At 42.1% G+C, this 19,509-nt stretch overlaps 1 protein-coding gene across 1 annotated transcript in view; it reads right to left on the bottom strand.

The window, feature by feature from the left end:
* Positions 1-19,509, bottom strand: part of LRP2 (LDL receptor related protein 2) — a 433,005-nt gene that overhangs the window by 393,280 nt on the left and 20,216 nt on the right. The window contains exons 3-10 of the mRNA XM_068110809.2: positions 15,219-15,341; positions 12,570-12,686; positions 12,209-12,319; positions 9,965-10,078; positions 5,405-5,521; positions 3,832-3,975; positions 1,697-1,813; positions 218-346 (exon numbers count right to left, since the gene is read on the bottom strand). Coding sequence (XP_067966910.2) covers positions 218-346; positions 1,697-1,813; positions 3,832-3,975; positions 5,405-5,521; positions 9,965-10,078; positions 12,209-12,319; positions 12,570-12,686; positions 15,219-15,341 — 972 coding nt within the window. The remainder of the gene's footprint in view (positions 1-217; positions 347-1,696; positions 1,814-3,831; positions 3,976-5,404; positions 5,522-9,964; positions 10,079-12,208; positions 12,320-12,569; positions 12,687-15,218; positions 15,342-19,509) is intronic.

Below are 19,509 nucleotides of genomic sequence, written 5' to 3'. Positions count from 1 at the left end.
TGTCGCAGGTAAAAAGATAAATCTTATTTGAAGGCTTAATTGCGAGCAGCAGCTTCCAAGCCATCGTTGACAAAATATCGTAATTAACATTTAAATTTTGTGTATACAATTGTCATACACATCGATGAAATTATTGATAACTTTATTTGTCAAAATAATGTTTCGGTGGGTCATGAAAAAATATTAAAACCATGGAGTTTTTATTGCACCACCTTACCAGACGTATCAGCACGGCAATGACGGCCATGTTCCAGGATGTAGCCATCCTCACATCTACAGATATGGTTTCCTGGTCGGTCCTCACACAGTTGATCACAGACTCCCCACATCTTGCAGTCATCAAAGTCTAAATATGACAAATAACAGTGAAAAGTGCAAATTAAAGCAAATTAAATGATCAAGGTAAAGCAAATTAAGATAGGCTATACCATAGTACCAAGTCCATATTCCTCCATACCAGCACAGAAAACAATAAAGCAAGTACAGATACATTCAAAGTACACCGCCCTCATGCCAAATAAATAAATAAATAAATAATACATCCTCCAGCGCGCGACATTGCCAGGTCGCCTTGCAGTACATGGAAACAGAATTTGGAGGGAGCGTTGTACAATAATTGATTAATTAACTTGTAATTAAAATAAATAAATATTATTTGTAAAACATTAATTTCTTAATCAATTGGCTAACAGCATACCTAAACCACCAGTGTTTTATCCAAATCTATAACTTTTTGAAAATTAATTAAATTAATAAATAATTGGGGAAAAAACGATTAACTGATTAATCAAGAAATAATTAATCAATAAATCAATAAATCAAAAATACCCTTTACAACCAAATCACTTGGTCACTGTCATGTCAAAATATCAGCTTCCTAGCTGAAAAGCTGCCTAAGATATTGCCCAGATGAGAAAAAAAAAGTGATTAATAATGAAAATAAATAAATAATAATCGTAAAATAATTAATTATTAATCAATTGGCTAATATAATACCTAAACTACCACCGTTTCATCCGAATCTGTAACTTTTTAAAAAATTCCCAATTAAGTCATGAATCTAATAATTAAATAATTAATCGATGAATTGATTAATCAATAAATCAAAAATACCCCTTAAAGCCAAATCACTTGCTCATTGTCATGTCCAAATATCAGCTTCCTAACTCAAAAGGTGCCTGAGATGATGCCCAGATGAGAAATAAAATAAATAAGTACCTAATTAATTGATAACAATTAAGTAATCAATTTTATTAATTGATTAATCAAAAAACAAAAAATGCTGTTTTTGCCAAAGTATGTGCTCACTATTGTGCCAAAAATTCAGCTTTCTAGCTCAAAGGATGGCTGAGATATCGCCCGGACAAACAAGAAAACAAGAAAACAAGAAAGAAAGAAAGAAACCGGAGTGAAATCTGAGTACTCCCTTTCAGCACGCGTCATCGCCGGGCCCCCTTCTGTGCCCGGCGTTGACGTCATGCAGCGCCTGGAGATGGAATAGGAAAGGATCTGGTGTTCAACATCTAAAAGCTCCAAGTTTTTCTTTTGAGTTGTTTTTAAAGGAAATTAATTTCAGTGTACTTCAAATTCATAAGCATTTTCTATAAAACCTCGAGAGGAAAACATTACTCCTCGATGGAGGCGGCATTTGTTGATTGTCTATCAAATACAAATTAACAACGTGTGTTGCACTCACCAACACATGAAACGTTGTTGTCACCTACAATGTAACCGAGGGGGCAATGGCAAGAACCACCAGAGGGTGATGCATGGCACTGGTACTCACAGCTCAGGATACTGCAGGATTCTATTCCTGGAATGATAATGAAAACACTTCAGAACACTCACCCCATTTGGATAGCTTAGAATTAGCTCAATATTGTTGACGAATCACCACCAAGTTGTCCTGCTGCCAACAACCCCAATCATCCAACGAAATAGGAATTTGTAAATAAATGTCGATAGGAAGCACCATTTCCTTCTAACCTGGGAATTGCGAACGGGGGTTCAATTTCCAACGTTTCTAATGATCATCTCTGGTCAGCGAAAGCTGTTTGAAACAAACCGTGATTGGCAATACAGTCAGATTGAGATTCTTCATTGGTTTGTTTTCCCGTTGGTTTGTTAATGAAAGATATTCCGGGACACGAAACTCACATGTCAAGGGAAATTGAACCTTTTTATTGTTATAACCTTTCATGTCCGAAATAAGAAAATCAAATGTGAATAGCCCATATAATTTGTTGAGCAATTTGCACCGAATGATAAGGCAAGTCCATCTTGTACAGTTACCATATTAGTCTGTCGTATCGACACCACTCATTTTGTCTCCAGTTAAATGAAAAGGTATACACTGCCTAAAGAAAGTCTACACCCCCTTTCAAAATTTTCTCCTTGTGTTGCCTTATAACATGGAACTAAATTGCATTAAATCAGACTTTTTCCACCTATATTTACATCGTAACCCACAACTTCCAAGTGAAAAACAAATTCTACAAATTTCAGAAAATTAATTTTAAATACGAAACTAGAATATCTTGGTTGGATAAATGTCCACCCCCCCCCCCCCCCCCCCGAGTTAATACTTGGTGGAAGCACCTTTGACAGCAATTACTGTACAGCTGTGAATCTGTTAGGATAGGCCTTTACCAACTTTGCACACCTTGATTGGGCAATATTTGCCCATTATTCTGTACAAAACTGTTTAGGATCAGTGAAGTTGCTTGGGAAGTGTTGATGGGCAGCAATGTTCAAATCATGCCACAGATTTTCAATTGGATTTAGCTCAGGGCTCTGACTGGGCCACTCAAGGACATTTATCTTTTTGTTCTCTCACTCCAGTGTAGCTTTGGCTTTGTGCTTCGGGGTGTTGTCATGCTGATAGGTGAACATTCGTACCAATTTCAGCTTTCTTGCATAGGGCAGCAGGTTTTCCTCTAGGATTTTTCTGTATTTTTCTCCATCCATTTTCCCTTCCATTCTGACAAGTGTCCCAGTCCCTGCTGCTGAGAAACATCCCCATAACATGATGCTGCCACCACCATGCTTCACAGTAGGGATGGTATTCTTTGGGTGATGTGCTGTGTTGGGTTTGCACCAAACGTAACATTTTGAATTTAGGCCAAAGACCACAGGCTAGACTTGTGGAGTGCTTGTGATATTGTTGTCACGTGCATACAGTGACCACTCTTTTCCAAAAGGCCTGTAGATCTTTCAAAGTTGCCATTGGCCTCTTGGTGGCCTCTCTGATCAGTCTCCTCCTTGCTTGGTCATCCAGTTTGGAGGGACGGCCTGATCTGTGCCGGGTATATTTTTTATACCCATCCCCTGATCTGTGCCTTTCTACAACTTTATCCTGGAGATCTTTTAAAAGCTCCTTGGTGCTCATGGTTCAGTCTTTGCTGTGAAATGCACGACCCAGCAGAAGAAACCTACAGGAACAGCTGATTTTATTCTGAAATAATCAAAATCACTGCAATTTAACACAGGTGGAGGTCAATTAACTTGGTGTGTGATGTTGAAGGTGATCGGTTACACCTGAGATAATTAACAATTGCTATTATAAGGGTGGTGGACACTTATCCATCCAAGATATTCTCGTTTTGTATTTTTAATTAATTTTCTGAAATTTATAGAATTTGTTTTTCACTTGGAAGTTGTGGTTTACGATGTGTCTGATTTAATGCTAATTAATTCTAGGCCGTAAGGCAACAAAATGTGAATAATTTTGAAAGTGGGTGTAGATCTTCTATAGGCACTGTATACCCTCATGGATTTTATTGAAATCCCACAGTTGGTTGGAGTGTGAAGGTAGACGAAGGGCAGGCCTACCACATGTGTGATGGTTGGAGCTATTTTGCTCATCAGTAGCATTCGGGCAGTCGGGTGTATTATCGCACACCTTCCCTATTGGGATGCAGACCTTACTACCTGGGCACAACCACTCTCCTGGGTAGCACATTCGATCATTGCTTTCTGTTGATGAAAACAACAAAAACAACACCAAACACTGTTCATTTAAGCACAATGAAAACAATGGCACCATATCATTCAGTACTCAGAAACAGCTGGGAATTGGATTTTAAAACATGTTTTGCAGAACTACAGTCAAGATGGTAACAAACTGACAATTTGAAAAAGGAGTTTCAGTTCAAGTGTTCACTCAAAACTGGGAATGCTTTACTCGCAGCAGCAAACTATAGAATTCGATCGAAACATATCTTGGGTGGCAGGTTAGCTCCAATTGGTTGGTAATGACTGGATTTGAATTTCGATGGGATCAAAACTAACTAAAAACTGCTGTTCTGGTACCGGACCAGTGAATATGTAGCATATTGAAGCATTCCATCATAATGGAATGAACAATAAACCTACTAGGTATTACCCTAACATCAAATGTATCCTGGAATCCACACATTATGCAAATAGCTAAGTCTGCCTCAAAGAAACTGGGAGTCCTGTTCAGATGTTCAAGATTCTTCTCCTCTCAACAGTTGCTTCAACTATATAAAGGATTGATTCTTCCATGTATACTTAGAGTACTGCTCTCACATCTGGGGAGGTTCTAGCTCCACATACTCACTGGACAGATTTGAATCCAAAGTAATCCGACTTATCAACTCTCCCAATCTGACCTCAAAACTCAACCTACTCAAATTACGCCGCAAAGTTGGCTCTCTTTCTCTTTTCTACAGATATTTTTTCGGTCTCTGCTCCCAATAACTTGCTCCTTGTGTACTTCCGCCATTAGCGAGACCACAGAATGCTCGACAAGCCACAAATTGCATGATTATTGTGTGGCTATTGGCAACTTAAGCGTGGGTCATTATGATGTTTGTTTCTTCCCTTCCACTGCCAAACGATGTAATTCTTTACCTTCCTTTGTATTTCCAAACACTTACGACCTTTTCAAAAAGCAGATTTTTTACTTTCTCAAAAACTCTGACTATTCTCTCTTTCTTCACTTTTCTATCAATGCAGTTCTTTTATTTAAGGCCTGGCCTCGATGAGGACTACATAGTCCGTGACTGGAGCCTTCATCATTTATAAAATAAATAAAAAAATAAATAACGGAGATGCAAAAAGTGTGGTTTTTGTCTACATTAAGGTTCAGCATAGTCACTAACCCTCCCCCTCTCCTCTTGGCCAAACAATTTTTGTAAAATTAACTCAAACAGCACTTGCAAAGAGCAGGTCAAATACTTGATTGTGAAAAATCAACATGAATAGAAATGAAACCAAAATGAAACATTTATCTAACCAACAAAATGTAATGCTGTTGTAATGAAACCATATTAGGCCCCAGTGTGCACGAGTTTTGAACTTCAAAAAGGTTACTTAGCTTCAAGGGGAGGTACACCTTTGCGCAAAAATAAAAGTCATTAAAAATTTTCATCCAACTCACCACAACCAACTTCGTCACTTTCATCCCCGCAGTCATTGTCACCATCACAGACCCATTCCTGCCTAATGCAATATCCGGATGAGCAGGTGAATGTGTCTCCTGAGCATGTTCCATACTCTGTTAAAAGAGAAGGACCAAAAAAAATCCAGCAAGAAGACGTGATAATAGAATCAATTGTGAAAACAACATAAATAAACACTAACTCCCACATACTGCATAAGATATATACAGTCACGTGAAAAAGTAAGTACACCCCATGTAAAGTTTTGACTTTTTCAACATATTTCAACATACAGCTATTTGATCTTCATTTCAACAATATTGATAGATAAAGGTGATATAATATAACAAATATCATGAAACATTTACATTTTGTAGTCCATTGTATAATTTGAATAAACATAAATGCAAATTTCGCATGTGGAAAAAGTAAGTACACCCCGACATTTATCACTACTTCAAATACCTAAAATTAGAATCAGGTGCACCAGCTCAGGTGCAAATGATTATAACATTGTTAAAGAGGATCTTGGAGGAACCTGTCTTATTTAAACCTCAGACATTTAGTTTGGTTTGCTCTTTGTTGTTGAAGTGTGCAGCATCACCATGCCTAGATCAAAAGAGCTCTCTGAGGCCTTCAGAAAGAAGGTTATAGATGCCTACGAGTCTGGGAAGGGATTTTAAAATGTCCAAACAATTTGAAATCAATCATTCGACTGTCCGGAAGATCATCTACAAGTGGAGAAGATTCCAAACAACTGCCAACTTGTTCAGGCCAGGCCGCCCCAGCAAGTTCAGCCCGAGAGCAGACCGCAAGATGCTGAAACAAGTCTCTAAGAACCCCAGAATGTCATCATGGGACCTACAGGTAGCTCTTGCCACTGTTGATGTCAAAGTGCACGAGTCTACCATTAGAAAGAGGCTGTACAAATTTGATCTACATGGGAGGTGTGCCAGGAGGAAACCTTTGCTGTCCAGAAAAAATATCAGGGCAAGACTAAAGTTTGCCAATGAACACCTAGGCAAAGACCAGCACTTCTGGAACAATGTGCTCTGGACAGATGAGTCAAAGGTCGAGCTATTTGGCCACAGTACCAGAAGACATGTTTGGCGAAAACCAAAGACAGCATTTGACCACAAAAACCTGATACCCACCAACTGTAAAGCATGGTGGCGGAAATATTATGGTTTGGGGCAGCTTTGCTGCATCAAGGCCTGGGCAGCTCACCATCATAGAATCCACTATGAATTCTTCATTGTACCAGAGGGTGCTTGAGAATAATGTGAGGCCATCTGTCGGAAGGTTGAAGCTGAACCGAAGGTGGACCTTGCAACATGACAATGACCCTAAACATACCAGTAAATCCACCAAGGAATGGCTGAAAAGAAAGAAATGGAGGGTTCTGGAATGGCCAAGTCAAAGCCCGGATCTAAATCCCATCGAGATGTTGTGGGGGGATTTGAAACGAGCTGTGCATGCAAGAAACCCCTCAAACATCGCACAGCTGAAAGAATTCTGCATGGAGGAGTGCGCAAAAATTTCTCCCAGTCGATGTCAGAGACTGGTAGACAGTTACAAGAAACGCCTACTTGAGGTTGTTTCTGCCAAAGGGGGCAATACCACCTATTGGAGCCAAGGGTGTACTTACTTTTTCCTAATGCGAAATTTGCATTTATGTTTATTTAAATTATACAATGGACTACAAAATGTAAATGTTTCATGATATTTGTTATATTATATCACCTTTATCTATCAATATTGTTGAAATGAAGATCAAATAGCTGTATGTTGAAATATGTTGAAAAAGTCAAAACTTTACATGGGGTGTACTTACTTTTCCACGTGACTGTATATATGAGGGCCAGTCCGTAAGTGACCTTAAAATGGCGATATAAATTCGAGAATGTAATGTGTGTAGTTGTAGACGACATATGTTATATCTATGCGTAAGAGTCATCTTTTGCCTGCTTTAGATCTGGCAACATTGAGTGTATGATGTCAGTAGAGCAGTTTCAAGATGGCGGCTCCCTTCGAAGCATGCATGCACCATGGAGGAGAAGCATTCTGTCATCCGTTTCTTGGGAAGTGAGGGTGTGAAACCCAGTGAAATCCATCGCAGAATGAAGATGCCATTTGGTGATGCATGTTTATTGCTGCAGCAGGTGTACGACTGGGACAGGAAGTTTAAAAGTGGAGTGTCCAGTGTGGCAGACGCTGCTCGCTTGGGCCGGCCTCACACAGCCGACACACCAGAAACGGTTGCAGGAGTTGAGTGCGTGCTAAGGAAAAACTGGTCGCATTACACTGGATGAAGTGGTCTCCAAATTGAACATTAGCCATGGTTCACTGGTTCAGCACACCATATCATTCACAACGTGCCCCGCCTCGAAAGGAACGATTGGTCAGGATGGCGATAGTGCGATGCGATGGCGCGGCACGATTGGAGCGCATGTGACGTCATCATAGAACATTCCAGCACAAGGTCTGTAAACCTTGTCAGTCTGTAAACTTTTCTACCCAGATTTCTCTCAATGGCAAATCCTCCCTTCTGGACTTGGTGATAAATAACTTTGCTGCAAATTCCTGCTCTTCCTCTGCTCCAATTGTTTAATCTCATAATTTGCTTGTGAATGTCAACATCTCTCTGGCTATTCTCAGAGAGTTGCCTCAACATCGGCGAGTCTGGCAGGTCACTCAAGCAAATTGGCAGAGACTGCAAGCAGCCATCTCTCTTCAGGACTGGTTAACTCAACTGGACTATGTCCAGCTGAGTTTTTGTTGACACCCAGTGTCCGTCGTCCGTCTGTCTGTCTGTCTGTCTGTCGTCTTTAAACAATTCGACGTCTACGCTCTAAAAGTCACAAATATTGAATAGATTTGATGAAACTTGTTGTGCAGCATCTTTAAGACATAAACTAGTTTGGGATTGCATTTGGGCGTTGCACGCCCAAAAATGGGTGCGGCAGGGCGGCCATATTGAAAACAAATTTTTGTCATATATTTTTAACACATATAAACTATATAGTTTGTGGTTCTATTATGCATATTCTAACTATATTGATATAGACCAGTTGAGTTCAGGTTCCCTGGAACCTCTCTAGTTTTCCATTTGTACTCCCCCTAATGTTAACTCAGCCAGGAAATTCATCCACAGAAACCTACTTTCTCTTTTCTTCTTATACTTATCCCATCTCATCTTCAATTATCCTACCCTTCCCACCCATGGTACACTGAATACTGTGGTGAGGCAGTTGCTCTGAAACATCTTGCCTTCTTGTCCTGTAAGGCAAATCCGACCGAAATAAATCTCAGTGCATTCCACAACGTCTGCAACAAGTATTTGTCCACTCTCAGGAGAGCCAGAAAAAAAATATCTGTCCAACCTCAAGAATGAACTTTTAAACTTGTCTCCTTCCTCTGAAACCTGGTGGTACCTTGTTTTAAGTCTGTCTCTGGTGTATGCTCTCCTGAAATCCCTTCCCCATCTTCAAATGACACCACAGCTGACTCTCCTTGTGAGAAGGCTGAATGTCTCAATTCTGTGTTTGCTTCCAAATGTTGTGTCCCCAACACCTCACTCTCGGTACTCATCCTTCCCTGTCCTACCCAACTGCTCCTGGACTCTGTGTGTTTTGTACCTGAGAAGATGGAGAAGGTTCTTTCAACACTCGTCTCTGACTCTGCACCTGTATCGGATGGCATCAGTTCATGTGTCCTAAAAACCTGTTCTGCTGCTCTTGCACATCCTCTCTCTGCTACTTAAATCAAAGGTGAAACTACCTAAATCCAGGGTCACTGCTCACCTACACTCATTTGTTTTTCTTTTTCTTTTTCCCACCTGTGGAACCAAGTTCCACATTCAATTCACTCATTCTTCCTTCCAGGTCTTCAAGACAGCTGTTCATCACCATCTCAGATTGTCCCAAATCCAAAACCATGATCTTTTCTATCCTTGTTAACCCCACACAAATCCCTGTTCCTTCCAAATTGCCAGTTTTCCCTCATTGTAGTTTCCTTCTGTATCCATCTTGTCCATCCCATGCATGCTCTCCTGCCCCTCCTTACTCACCACACCAATTGTTTGTCCAAGTCTCCCTCTATCTTGGCCTTCAACTCTGCCGTTGGTGTTTCCTCCGTCTCACTACAGCTCCTTGAGGATGCGTCCCTACTGTTCAGTTTGTGTCCTCTTTTGCGCCCTGTTTTTGGCCGTTACGTCCTGATCCGTTCAGCGTACTAGCTCTTCCACGAGCCTCGACTATGTATACAAAATTGTAGGATTTGACTTCTTTGTGATTTGTTTGGAAGCTAGTTTGGGCTTTGCTAGGATGCTTGAGTCAGTAGGATTCCTTTTGGTTGGATGCATGGATTAGTTCAGTTTGGTTTTGATAGAATATGTTGGTTCGTTTGTGGTGTTTGGTTCCATTGTTAAGCTTGGGTTAGTTATTCAGATTTTGGTCAGTTCGTTCGGTTAATGTGGATTCATGGGTTAATTGGTGGTGTTTTGGCTTACTTCAGATATGCGAGTTATTTTGCCATGTTTTGCTTAGTGTACATCTCACCACAGTGCTGCTCATCACTGCCATCACCACAATCATCGATGTGGTCACAAACATAAGCTTGTGGAATACATTCACCATTTGGACACTGCGTCTCATGTAACTTGCACCTTGCCGCTGGCATTGGGAGAGGAAATGAGAAAAAAATTGTTGTTCAACAATTCTTACATAAACTGATTTTGAATGCAACATTTCATTTTATGCCAAAAATATCAAATTAGCGTTCAACAATAAACAGCACTTCAAATTTCATTTGCAAGAAAATTAAATGATGAATGATTACACCAATTACTTTTTTTTAAATCACAATCTTTGCATTATATTCACATCGATAAAAAACAAAATATCCCACAAACAGAACAAACGAATATTAAAAGACCATGGATACATTCAAAGTACACTGACCGCCCCCATGCCAAATAAATTACATATCCTCCAGCATGTGGCACATGGAGCCAATATCTGGAGGGAGAGGTGTACTATTGATTGATTAATTGATTAATCATGTAATTAAAATAAATAGATAATAATCGTAAAATAATTAATTTCTTAATCAATTGGCTAATAGCATACCCAAACCACCAGTGTTTCATCCGAAGCTGTAAGTTTTTGAAAAATTATTAAATAATTAATTAATCGAAAAATTAAATAATTAATTCATGAATCAATAAATAACATATTGATTACTTGATTAATCAATCAATTAAAAATCTCCTTTATAGCCACATCACTTGGTCACTGTCGTGTCTGAATACCATCTTCTTAGCTAAAAAGGTGCCTGAGATATTCCCCTGATGAGAAAGAAAATAAATAAGTGTGTCCCAATGAAAATAAATAAATAATAATCGTAAATGAATTAAATTATTAATCAATTGGCTAATAGCATACCTAAACCACCACTGTTTCATCCAAATCTGTAACTTAAAAAAATTAATGAATTAAGTAATTAATCGAATAATTAAAAAATTAATCGATTAATTGATTAATCAATAAATCAATCATCAATATATCAAATCCCTCTTCTGTGCCCGGCAATGATGTCATGAAGTGCCTGGAGATGGAATAGGACAGATCTACTGACGTCCCTGTTCTCCACTGTTGTTGTGCTTGTGTGCTTCCCTCACTCCCCCGCTTGTCTTCCCCTCCCTTCATTGTATGTTTTATGTGTCTGTGCATGTTTTCATGTTTTATGTGTTAGCTTTCACAAGAGCCTCAATTCTGTATCCAAAAAAAACATTCCATCTCCCTCAAAGCACTTCATAAATAAACTATGTAATTATGATTGCAGGTTTGTCGAGAAAAATAATAATTAAAAGTTATTTGCAATGAACAATTTTCAACAATGCTTGTGATCCATCAAAAGACGAACGTTTACAATGCAATTTGCATGTCCAACAGACGAAAACATGACAATGGATGACGGGATTAACCCTTGGATGCAGTGATTGGGCCTCGGAGGCCCACAAGGTTTTTTTGTTGCAAAAACTATGCTGTACAATTTTTTTTTGGAATGAGCCTCATTTTCACCGACTTTCATGTTGTTACACAAAATTCAGTGACATAAATAAATAAAAATTTCATTCAGGCTCGTGGGAAAATCTTCATTCTTCACTTATAACCCGAAAATCCGACAAGAATGCAGGCCTAGGCCCTAGGGCCTTCGAGGCCCTGCATAAATGTTGTTGTACGACTATGTTATATTATTATTTTCTTGATATGAGCCTCATTATATGCTCCTATAACTTGGTTACAAATAATTCAGTGACAAAAATATGAAAATTAAAAAACTTTACACGAATAAATTTGTGGGGCCGCCGAGGCCCAGTGGCTGCATAGGTGTAGGGTTTTTGACAGTTGTGGACATATACATTCTAAATAAAAGGATTAGTGAATCATATTTTTTGAGCAAATACTCCTCCATGAGCCTCAACCTTTTAGAGAAAAAAAGTTGAAAAACCAAGAACAAAAAATATTTTTTGCAAAAAAGAAACAAACACGATTCATTACTTGTATGGGATTCTTCCAACTAATAGGATCAATGATTCACATTTTCTGAGCAAATACACATCCATGAGCATCGACTTGGATTGAAAAAGGATATGAAAGAAAATAAATCTATAAAATAAAATAAAAAACATTACACGAATACATTCGTTGGGCCTCCGAGGCCCAATGGCTGAGTTCATGTAGGATTTTTGACGCCTGCATCTAAGGGTTAACAATGAATATGTGAGCAAAAGGAATTACTGCAATTGGTCTCATCGGAGCCATCCCTGCAATCAGAGGTGCCATCGCACCACTGGGATGTATTCACACAGGCTCCACTCGCACACCTCAGCTGGGCACACGTGCCATAATCTGAAAAAAGGAAGGTTCACAACATGAGAAAGAGAAAAATAAAATTCACTGACGTAACCAAGAAAAGCATTTGTTAATGGTTAAGAGCAAACACCTGTTTGCATGCTTCTCGACATGTCACTGGCATGAGGTGCTCCATGGTGCAGCACCTCATGCAGGCAGCAACAAACTCTAATAACTTTAATAATTCAAATTTGTAATGAGGATTAATTAAACAAAGTCAGATTTTATTGTGTTACATGAGACTCACCACAGCCGTGCTCATCTGAACTATCCGGGCAGTCATCCGCATGGTCACAGCGGAAGAGCTGGGGGACGCAGTGCCCTGATGTGCAGGTGAATTCGTGGATAGAACAGGTTGTGCCAGCTGGGGGGAATACACAGTGCATAATATTTTAATTCATTCGACAAAATTGAACAATTCTCATGGTTCTTGTTGTTCTTATGTTGCCCCAGTCAGTTCTGGTTGAATATACCATGAGCGGCACGGAGATCCCTCAGATCCAAGATGTTGTGCTCTTGCCTACGTGAAGCCAGGACCGCCAGTCTTCCATGATATGTTTTATTGTGTGTGGAGTGGCATGGCAGTGGTTGCAGGTGTCGTCAGTGGTGTCGTCGAGTCTATGTTTGTCGTGCAAAAGTTGTGGGTGGTGTCCACAGCGAAGGTGTGAAAGGTGAACTTGATCAGACCTGGGGAGTAGTTTCTCTGTGTCATCAATGAGTGTGGGTTTTGTGTCATCAATGGGTGCGGATTTGTGTCATCAATGGGTGCGGGTTTTTTGTCATCATGGGTGTGGGTTTTGTGTCATCAATGGGTGCGGGTTTTTTGTCATCATGGGTGTGGGTTTTGTGTCATCATGGGTGTGGGTTTTGCATCATCAATGGGTGTGGGTTTTGCCTCATCAATGGGTGTGGGTTTTGTGTCATCAATGGGTGTGGGTTTTGTGTCATCAATGGGTGCGGGTTTTGTGTCATCAATGGGTGCGGGTTTTGTGTCATCAATGGGTGTGGGTTTTGTGTCATCATGGGTGTGGGTTTTGTGTCATCAATGGGTGCGGGTTTTGTGTCATCAATGGGTGCGGGTTTTGTGTCATCAATGGGTGTGGGTTTTGTGTCATCATGGGTGTGGGTTTTGTGTCATCAATGGGTGTGGGTTTTGTGTCATCAAAGGGTGTGGGTTTTGTGTCATCAATGGGTGTGGGTTTTGTGTCATCAATGGGTGTGGGTTTTGTGTCATCAATGGGTGCGGGTTTTGTGTCATCAATGGGTGCGGGTTTTGTGTCATCAATGGGTGCGGGTTTTGTGTCATCAATGGGTGTGGGTTTTGTGTCATCAATGGGTGTGGGTTTTGTGCTCAATATACTGTTTCGGCCCAGGGTGTTTGTTGCATTTATGGTGATATGGGTGTGGATGTGTTTTTTGTAGTTTCCGTTGTTTGGCGGAGAGATGTCACGAACGATGTCATCGTAGTGTCTTTGTGGTGTAGTCTTAATGTGTACAAGGGGTCTGTGGGTGGTTGTACATGTAGTGGCATGGATGATTAAGGTTGGCATTTGCCGTTGCAAGGAACCTCTCATGTCGAAGTGGTCTTTGATTTTTAACATTTTTATTTAGCAAACACAGACCTCCTCTGTGAGTGTCGGTGCTCGATGGGTGTTGTTAATGTACCACCTGTGATGATGTGAAGGGCTTTGTTTTGTCTGGTCTGCAGGATGTTGAGATGTGTGTTTGATAGGCTGGAGGGCCAAGATGAGCTGGCATAGTTGATGACTGATCTAATGTACTGTTTGTATGTTAGTGATGTTGTTTCTTTGTGGTGTCCGAAGTCGGTGCCTGTGAGTGCTCTAAGTGTGTTCAGCCTGGATGGGAATGTTTTTTAATGTTTCTTATGTGATCTAAGAATGACATGGATTTCTTAAAAGTGACGCTGAGTATTTTTCTTTGGTGTGTGTGTGGGATAGGGATGTTGTTCAGTGTCATGTGTGGTGCAGCACTATGTTCCTTGGTGTAATTCGTTAGAAGAGTGAATGTTGATTTTGAGGGGGTTGCTTTTAGTCTGTTGATGGCGAGCCAGGTTCGTAGGGTGCTGAGGAAGGGGTGAAGTTGTGCTGTGGTGGTGTTGAGGTTGCTATGAATAGAGGTGATGATGATGATGACCACTCCTTTTTGCATCTTCAGATGCATAGGGCTTCTGGAGTAGTTTCCTAGGCTATTGGGCACAATCCTGGACGAGTCACCACTCCTACGCAGGATACTCGAATGACTCATTCATCTCAATAAGCTGGTACTCATTTCGCCAACCTCAGAAGCTCAGTCAAACCACCTTAATGTTATTTCAACAGTAATATATCTCAAAAAATATCTCAAAATGATATCTCAATGTAAGATATCTCAAAAACTTGAGGACTTATGACAAAACATGTTGGATGAGTTGGTTCGGCGACAAGTACAAGCCCATTAGATTTTGGTTCAGGTCCGAATCCAGATCCGGCCTATCAGTGGGATACAAAACGTAAACTGTTCAACCTGGCGGAGGTATGCGCTCCACCGAGTGCCCTTCTAGTTTTAGTGTTTGCCTTCTCCCACAACCAAACTATTATTTGAATCCACGTTTTTTATTTAAGGCCTGGTCTCGGTTATTTTATTTGAGGTCTCAGAGGACTATATATTCCATGACTGGAAAACATCAACATTAAAAAAAATCAACTCGAGACTGATTTAAAAATCAGCGTGTGACAAAATTTATACAATTTGGTTTCAAAGCTTCCACGCTACCAATTGGTCCCTTTACTCAGATGAATTAGCTTCAGAAGTTACCTTTTCGGCTCTCAGTCCAAACTACTCAACAAACCGTTGTCAACTTCGATGAAATAAAACGGTTGTTTTTTTTGACACTTACGGCATGTTTGGTGTTCATCAGATGCATCGTCACAATCTTCTTCACCATCGCAGACAAAACTCCGAGAGATGCAGGTGTGGTCACCGACGCAGGTAAACTCGGTGGCTGCGCATGATGGAAAAGCTACGGCGGTTCAAATGAAATGTCAAAAGAAACAAGTCAACAACAAACAAATATGACCAAACTTGGAATTAATATTATAGTGACTAATTAGTCTGGGCATTGGTCCTCTTCTCGAAATTCAGAGGAAATAACTGATTTTTTTTCATCAATAGATATGAGGGTCACTCCAAAAGTAATTCGCCACAATTTTGTACAACAATATATATTTATTCTACAACATTTTTATTTGTATGGTGTATCGGTAAATCCTTCCCACCTCAGAATATGATAATTACATTGTCTTCCCACATGTGGCGTTGCTGTAGCAGTTGTCAAAAATGGCTGCCCTTGTGGATGTCCGTCAGAAGCAATGTACTGTTATTGAATTATTTGTGTGTGAGAAGGGAAATATTGAAAACATCCATAAGCGACTGCAGAAGGCGTATGGGGACAATGCTGTCAACCGCAGCACAGTTGGTCGTTGTGCCAAGGGGATATAACATCCGCAGGAGTTGAACATGCCAATATGCGCGACATCTCCGTGCCTGCTTGCCTGGTCCTCGTCCTGCCTCCCTGATCATCGTGCTTATTCGCCTGGTCCTCGTCCTCGTCCTGCCTCCCTGATCATCGTGCTTGCTCGCCTGGTCCTCGTCCGGCCTACCTGATCATCGTGCTTACTCGCCTGGTCCTCATCCTTGTCCTGCCTCCCTGATCATCGTGCTTACTCGCCTGGTCCTCATCCTCCTCCTGCCTCCCTGATCATTGTGTTTACTCGCCTGGTCCTCGTCCTCATCGTGCCTCTGGTTCATCATGCCTGCTTGCCTGGTCCTCATCCTGCCTCCAGTTCATCATGCTTGCTTGCCTGGTCCTCATCCTGCCTCCAGTTTGTCATGCCTGCTTGCCTGGTCCTCATCCTGCCTCCGGTTCGTCATGCCTGCTTGCCTGGTCCTCATCCTGCCTCCCTGATCATCGTACTTACTCACCTGGTCCTCGTCCTGCCTCCCTGATCACCAAGCTTACTCGCCTGGTCCTCATCCTCGTCCTGCTTCTGGTTCGTCATGCCTGCTTGTCTGGTCCTCATCCTGCCTCCAGTTCGTCATGCCTGCTTGCCTCGTCCTCATCCTGCCTCAGGTTCGTCATGCCTGATTGCCTGGTCCTCATCCTGCCTCCAGTTCGTCATAACTGCTTGTCTGGTCCTCATCTTGCTTCCGGTTCGTCATGCTTGCTTGCTTGCTTGCCTGGTCCTCATCCTGCCTCCCTGAGCATCATGCTTACTCACCTGGTCCTCGTCCTGCCTCCCTGATCAATATGCTTACTCGCCTGGTCCTCGTCCTGCCTCCCTGATCGTTGTTCCTCCTCTCCTGTCCTCATCCTGCCTCCGTTTCGTCATGCCTGCTTACTTGCTCCTCGTACTGTCTCATGTCTCACCCTAGTATGCACGACCCCGGTCCAATGGACCCGTCTGTCAATAGAATGCCTTCGGACCATGCATCCTAAGGTTAAAGTGAAGAGGAGGAGGAGGAGGAGGAGGAGGAGGAGGAGGAGGAGGAGGAGAAGAAGAAGAAGAAGTAAAAACTTTGTAATCTCTCCTAAATGTTCGTCTCAGTGTTCTGATAGGCCATCAGCACAAGTTCAGGTGGGAAAACGCCATGACTGCCACACTATCCTGCAGCACAATCTGAGTAAAAGGTCAAGGGTTTGCCAGGTCAGGCGTTGATGTGTGGCAGGCATTTCCTGTTAATGTGTGGCACGTATTTCCTGGTAATGTGTGGCAGGCATTTCCTGGTAATGTGTGGCACGCATTTCCTGGTAATGTGTGGCACGCATTTCCTGGTAATGTGTGGCACGCATTTCCTGGTAATGTGTGGCACGCATTTCCTGGTAATGTGTGGCATGCATTTCCTGGTAATGTGTGGCAGGCATTTCCTGGTAATGTGTAGCAGGCATTTCCTGGTAATGTGTGGCAGGCATTTCCTGGTAAAGTGTGGCAGGCATTTCCTGGTAATGTGTGGCATGAACTCTTAAACCTGTTTCCTTCCTCCAAATCCTGGTGGAGTCTGGTCAAATCTGTTTCTGGTGTTTGTTCCCCCCAACCCCCGCCCCCCATCCCCTCCCTTACCTCAAATGGCTACACAGTTGACACCGCACATGACAAAGCCGAATGCCTCAACTCTGTGTTTGCCTCAAAATCTTTTGTCCCAAACCCATCTCTCTCTGTTCCCACCTTACCCAGTCGAACCCAGCTGCTCCTGGACTCTGTGTCCTTCTCTCCTGGCAAGGTGGAGAAGTTTCTGTCAAACCTCAAATCTGATTCTGCAACTGGACCAGAAGGCATCAGCCCACAGGTCCTAAAATCCTGCTCTGCCACTTTTTCACACCCTCTCTCTATTCTCTTCACCCTCTCTTTTGCTCAAGGTCATCTGCCATCAGTTTGGAAATCGGCCAAAATTACCGCTTTACACAAAAACGGACAAAAACAGATCCTTGCAACTACAGACCAATCAGCCTGCTCCCAATTATCAGCAAAGTCAGGGAATCCATCATTGCTTCGGATATTAAATCCTTCCTCTTCTCCAATGGCTTGATCTCTGATCATCAATTTGGATTCAGACCTGGACACTCCACTCTGGACATGCTGCTATTGCTGTCTTAACAATTGCTGGAGGTCCTAAATGTCAAACAGGAAATCAGAGCTGTCTCCCTTGGCATTTCATGTGCCTTCGGTACGGTCTGGTACCCCACTCTGCTCACCAAACTTTCTTCCTATGGTATCCATGGAAAACTCCACGCATGGCTTGTGGACTTCCTCTCTGGTCGTAGTCAACGTGTGGCCCTGAATGGATTTCTCTCATCCCCCCTTCCTTTTCAGGCTGGAGTTCCCCAAGGCAGTGTTCTGGGTCTTGTGCTTTTTCTGGTCTTCATCAATGATCTCTCCGACTCTCTGGAAAATCCTCTCTATCTCTTTGCTGATGACTCCACTCTCTGCCGCTCCATTCCTCATCCCTCAGATCGGCAGTCTGCAGCCTCCTCACTCTCTGCAGACCTGGACAAAATCACAGACTGGTCAAACAAGTGGACCATGTCTTTATATCCTGACAAATCTCACACTCTTACAATGTCTCTCCGAAAGATCGACTGAACAACCCTCCCATCTACTTTCTCAAAAATCCTCTTCAAGAAGTTCTGTCACTCAAGCTTTTGGGTCTCACTATCTGCCATGATCTTTCCTGGGAAAACCACATTTCCAAGCTGGCCTCCAAGCCTCCAAAGCCAGTCGCCGACTGGGCAACCTCCGCCGTGTGAAGTCCTTCCTTGGCACACCTGAGCTCCTCACCACATACAAGGCTTTCATCCGCAGCTCAATGGAATACTGCTCTCCCCTCTGGGTTGGTGCTCCTGCCTCACACCAAGCTCGGCTTCACGCAGTTGAAGCCAAAGCTTTCAGAATCATTGGTATCTCCCGCGATGAAGCTAACTCTGAAGGCCTTTCACTCACTCACTGCAGGCAGGTTGGTGCTCTTTCTGTTTGCTACCGACTCCTATCCGGCCTTTCTCCCCCAGCTCTGTCTGTGCTCTGTCCCCCAAATATTCCTACAGGTCGCACAAGATCTGCCAGTAACCCTCTTCTGGTAAAATTGCCAAAATCAAGACTCTCTGCTCACCTTCACTCTTTCATTCCTCTTTACTCACTCCTCTGAAACAAACTCCTCTCTCTTCAATCCCACGCCTCCCTCCAGGTCTTAAGAACAGCTGTTCACCACCATCTCTTATCTTCCCCCATCCAAAACCTTGATCTTTTCTACCCCTGTTGATTCACCCCAGATCCACTTTTTTGAAATACCGACTTCTTTCCTGGAAGTCCTAGCAGTGTCCATGTGTTTTATACCTCTCCCACCCTCCCCCCCCCTCCGCCTTCCCATGCCTCCTCCCCCCAAGCCCTCTCCTTCCCACAGATCTCCCGATGTTCCTGTTCTCTGCCGTTGTATTTGTGTGCTTCCCTCTCTCTCCCCATCTTGTCGCCCGCTCCCTTTATAGTATGTTTTGTGTGTGCGTTTTTTTTGTTTGTTTGTTTTTGTGATTAATGTTAGCTCTTACACAAGCCTCGATATTGTATACAAAAAAATGCATTTTCTGTTAATGTGTGGCAGGCATTTCCTGTTAATGTGTGGCAGGCATCTCCTGTTAATGT

The sequence above is a fragment of the Myxine glutinosa genome, chromosome 3 (genome assembly GCF_964187855.1).
Source record: "Myxine glutinosa chromosome 3, kmMyxGlut1.1, whole genome shotgun sequence".
NCBI classification, from domain to species: domain Eukaryota; kingdom Metazoa; phylum Chordata; class Myxini; order Myxiniformes; family Myxinidae; genus Myxine; species Myxine glutinosa.
This window is presented reverse-complemented; position numbering and strand designations above follow the sequence as displayed.